Here is a 4,749-nt window from a genome sequence, read left to right on the forward strand (position 1 = left end):
GAAAGGAAAGAAAGAAAAAGAAAGAAAGAAAGAAAGAAAGAAAGAAAGAAAGAAAGAAAGAAAGAAAGAAAGAAAGAAAGAAAGAAAGAAAAAGGCTCACAGGACTGCTTCAAATTTGCTGAAAAGCAGAACCAACCGGACCAGAGCTCCTTTCAAACCTTAGGTATTTTCGATACAATAAACCCCTTCAGGACAAGTCCCACTACTTAAAAGCATCTCTCCACCAGAGGTGTTCTCTCTACCTTCGTGTTTTCTCAAGCACTTGTTCAAAAACACATTTAAGTGGAATGTTTTCGTTTCTGCAGATTGCATTAATTATGGGTTTGCAAACACTGCAAGCCCGTGAGGTCTGCCCGAGCTGGGGGCTGCAGACACCCCGCCTGGGCCGGCGGCCGGCGGCTTGGCTCGCACCCTGCACAGAGCTCCGGGCTTGGCCCTGCGCTCCCCCGGCCAAGGCTGTTGCAGAGAAGTTTCAGCTAAGAAAGAAAAACACACAGCGGTCAACCGCGGTGACCCACGAGCTCCGGAGCGCGCCGGCCTGCGCAGCACCCCGACCAAGAGAGGACCCGGGAAAGGGGACGGCAGGACGTGGAGACGCCTCGTCCCTCAACCTCTGCCTGCTACACGAGTGAAAACAGTATTTATTTTAACGTCATCTGCTTCCTCCTAGATTCACTTGGGGAGGGTCTCTGGGACAGGCCGGCGAACCAAAGGGGGCTCAGGAGCAGGAACCACGACGGGCCCCTCCTTCCCGCAGCAAGCGGCCGCCGGTCCGCGCGGTGCCCACCGAGGGCCGGAGTGATGGAGGGACGCAAGGCCGAGCGCGCTCCGGGCCTGAGGGACAGCGGTGAGTGGGCAACCGGACCCCCGGTGGGGCGGCCCTCGGACGGTCCGCGGGGCAGCGCAGGCGTCCCCAGCCTTGTGGCCGCGCCTGGCCCTGCGCACCCGTCAGCTGGAAGCGCAGGACCCCGAGAGCACCCCCACGCGGTGGTAAGACCCCAGAAGCCCACGCAGCCGCCTGGGGACCGGCCCGGACCCCACCTGCTCGGACCCCGCAGGCGTCACCTTCCCGAGGGTCACCTGCTTCCCGCGCCCGGGCGCTCAGGCAAGAGGGGCAGGCGGGGGCCGAGCGGGGGCGAGGCGGCCGGGTCCCCGCGGGACGACTCACCGTGAGCGCCGAGAACTTCTGCGCGGGCGCGGGCGGGAGCAGCCCGGCGAGCAGGGGCAGCCAGCAGAGCTGCGGGAGCAGCATGGTGACGCGCGCCGCACGGTGGCAGGGGCGCAGCGGCCTCGCGGTCCTCACCCCGCGCTCCGGGCGCCGGACTCCACCAGCGGCCCTCGCGTCCCGTGCGGCTTCGCCGGCTGCTGTCAAGTAACTGCAGAGCTTCCCGGATCCTCCTCCCGGCCGCTCGCTCCCTCCTCCTCCTCCTCCTCCAGCCCCACCCCCGCGCCGCCGCCTCCGCGGCCCGCTCGGCTCGGCTCGGCTGCGCGCTTCGGCCCGGGCGCCCTGGGCGCGGGTCTGCGGGAGCGGGAGCTGGAGAGGGGCCACCAGGGCTGCGCGGCGGGTCAGTGCTGCGCGCGTGCCCGCTTCCCTGCGCCGGCGCGCGTGCACACGCGCGCACACACACACACACACACACACACGCGTGCACACACACACACGCGTGCGCATCCTAGGAGAGTCCCAGGCACAACCGCAAGGTGCGCGGAGCCCTTCTGGTGTCCCAGGGCACCGACCCGCTGGGTGCAAGACAGACCATGCGGCTAACCCACCACTTCACGCCTAGGTCCATCCCCAGTCCCCAGAGTTCTCCTAGACCTCCAGTTTCTGATGCTACCTCATCCAGCCCAGAATGTCGCCTCTCATATTTGCTGATTGATTAGCTGGCTTTCCAGCAAAAGAAGCCATCAACACCACTTGGTCCAGAAAATGCCCGGAGGGCGGCTCGCCTTTGCCATTTTTTAGCAGATTAATGCATTTGGGGACGAATTTCGGACTAGAGATTCATGATCTGACTGCAGTGACAGGGGACAAGTCTGGCGGGAATGTGGCTGTTTCTAGAGCTGCTCTGTCAAGGTGGCTCAGGTGTTTACGCAGGAAGCACAGTGGTGTAAAGGGTGCAAACTCCACAGTGGGGACTGGTTGGAAACCAAGAGAATTTTGCACACCCAGTCTCTGGATAGTATCCATTGCAGACGACATTGCTGAAATAGTTTAGCCTTGGCTTACAACTTTACAGGGGGAAAAAAAATAGACTAATTCTGGCTCACACAGAAAACCCAAGAGCGAGGATTTTCAAGAACAATGCCTCAATTGACTTGTCAGGGGCACTGGGAAAAAGAACAAAACAGAAAATCCAAATCTGATTTTTAATCGATGTTTAATCTGAAGCTTTGGCTAGAAAGGACAGGGTGGGGGGGGGGAATGAATCTCAGGGCTGCATCAGCAAATCCCATGACTGGTTACTGAGACAAAAGCAGTGTTATTCCAACCACAGGGCCCCATACTATGGAGAGGTCTTCCCACATCCAGCAGGAAAGTGATGGACACAGGATCAGGGAAGATGCGGAAGAAATGTATCTTCCTGAAAGCCACTACTAAGTCTCCTTCAGATCCCAGAGCCCTGAGAATCTGTTGAGTACTTAAACACATTCCTCCTGGCTTGAGGGCTCAGAAGGAAATTATAATAAAACTCCTGGGCCCTGAGGAACAGGTGAGCAAAGCAGCTGCAAATGATTACGTAAATAAGGAATGCCATTAGGAAATGTTAATAAAAATTAAGGTAAAAATAAAGAAGTAAATACTGCATACCATGAATTGTAAGACCATCCAAAGAAGAAAATTTACAGTCAGGGCTGACATGAATCCTTTAAAAAGCACTTCCTACTAAAAATTTTATGTTTACTTTCTACTTTAGTTAGAGGACTGCTGATAGTTGAAATGTTGATTTGATATTGTGCACTTCTCCATAGAACTCAGAAGACTTGGACACATGTCCACTCATTCACCCTCATTGACTTCAAGGATGGCAGACAAGGAGACTTAATGATCCCCACTTTACAGATGAGAAATAAAAGCAAAGAGGCCAAATGCCTTAGCCAGATCTCACAGGCAGCAAGATCAGGACCAGACCCAGATGCCAAACCCTGTAGTACTGGCAAGTCTACTTCCTTTCCTTCGGAGGCGTGGGGGCCCAACGGGGGCAGAAGAGAACTTGGCTCTCAAAGCCTCTTATTCAAGAAAGATGTGTCAGCATATCCATCACACATCACCTGCAGACCCTCCGGGAATTCCCGAAAGATAAATGCAATGGGTTTGTCTAAGTCTCTGACAGATGAGTCAGGGCTGGATCCTTCACAGACTCCCTAACAACTAGAAGAGCCAGTGGGCGCTGGATGCCAAGTGTCACGTTCTTAGAGATATTTGTGGTGGGGTCTGGAGACATGGTCAGTTTCCATTTTTATGGAGACAAACAATACGTTTATTTAAAACACTAGGTCATAGTTATGTCTGTCACTCTTAAGTCTCCAGAAAGTTATGACTGGCATGAATACCAGATAATCGCCCCCCATGAGTAAGGACACGGATATAAATATTTCAAAATTAAGACAGGAAATAACTCAATATTTTCCAAACAGTTCCTATAGGACAGACAAGTCTGTAGAAGAAGTTCCCTTCTCTTGGAAATGTGGGATTTTCAAAAGTAATAAATGGTGAGAGGTCATTCTAAAACATGCCTTCTGGATCCAGAATTTAAGTTCCTGTCACTGAGGAAGGTTACAGTAAAGAAGAGTCCGAGAAACCAAAGACCTAGTATTCCCACTGGGCTTAGATTTATAACCCACTTAGGCCGTTAACAAAACCCTTTATCAGGCACACCAGCTTACTTTGTTTATTTCTTTGACTATGCTAACACTGCAGTAGGACTTTATTCTTATGATATAATTTAATTATCATTCTGGGTAACTTGTGTTTGGCCAGAACACTTTCAGTCCGCTCCCTTTTCCACCTGCACATGCAGATGTGGGACATCTAACGCAAGGTCTGCCGATCCTCAGGGTCACCCTTCTGCCCGTCAGCTGCCGAGAGCACACCCCACGTCACCAGCCACCTCCACTCACTTCCTTTATGAACACTTCTCCCAGCTTCTACTTAAGGCTGGCAAGAAGAATCTTCCCAGTTCACTCAGTTTCCCTTAGAGAGATTCTGAGTGCTTGTGATCTCACCTGGCAGTCCCTTGGCTCGGTCCTCGGCTCTTCATCCAATCCCCAACTCCAGAAACCTGTGTCAAAACAAAGAGTTGCGGAGAGTCTGAGCTGACTGGTCCGGCAGACGCACAGTGCTGGGTAGGCTGGCCTCTGCAGGGACCGCCAGGCGTGAGCAGCATCAGGGTCGCAGGGTGTGGGGGAGCCCTTTGCCGAACGCAGAGCTTCTCCCCCTATTTTTATGCATTTAAGTGACAGATCATTTGAATTTGTCTTTGTTCTCAATAAAATCATGTAGATAGGTTTATCCTTCCTTCTCAAGATGCTTTATAACAAGTTTTATGACAACACTTTTCAGGCACTTTATGGAAATTTTAAATAAATTGAAATATACTGGGTGTTTTATACACATTATCTAATTAACTCTTGCAGAAACTCTGCAAAGCAATTATTTTCCAGATGGTAATAAGGCGGCCCAAGGAGACTACAGGACCTGCCCCCGTTTGCACAACTAGTAAGAGGTAGGAGCAGAACTCAGCCTTC

At 52.6% G+C, this 4,749-nt stretch overlaps 1 protein-coding gene across 3 annotated transcripts in view; it reads right to left on the reverse strand.

The window, feature by feature from the left end:
* SMOC2 (SPARC related modular calcium binding 2) overlaps positions 1-1,335 on the reverse strand; it is a 154,437-nt gene extending 153,102 nt beyond the window's left edge. For 2 of the 3 annotated variants that reach the window (XM_032407466.1, XM_032407464.1), the window contains exon 1: positions 1,169-1,327. In XM_032407466.1, coding sequence (XP_032263357.1) covers positions 1,169-1,252 — 84 coding nt within the window. In that variant the 5' untranslated portion in view covers positions 1,253-1,327. Of the gene's footprint in view, positions 1-1,168 lie in introns of all 3 variants that reach the window. The other variant, XM_032407467.1, reaches the window with a different exon arrangement.
* Between the last annotated feature and the right edge of the window lie 3,414 nt (positions 1,336-4,749).

The sequence above is a fragment of the Phoca vitulina genome, unplaced genomic scaffold (genome assembly GCF_004348235.1).
Source record: "Phoca vitulina isolate PV1807 unplaced genomic scaffold, GSC_HSeal_1.0 scaffold9, whole genome shotgun sequence".
NCBI lineage: Eukaryota > Metazoa > Chordata > Mammalia > Carnivora > Phocidae > Phoca > Phoca vitulina.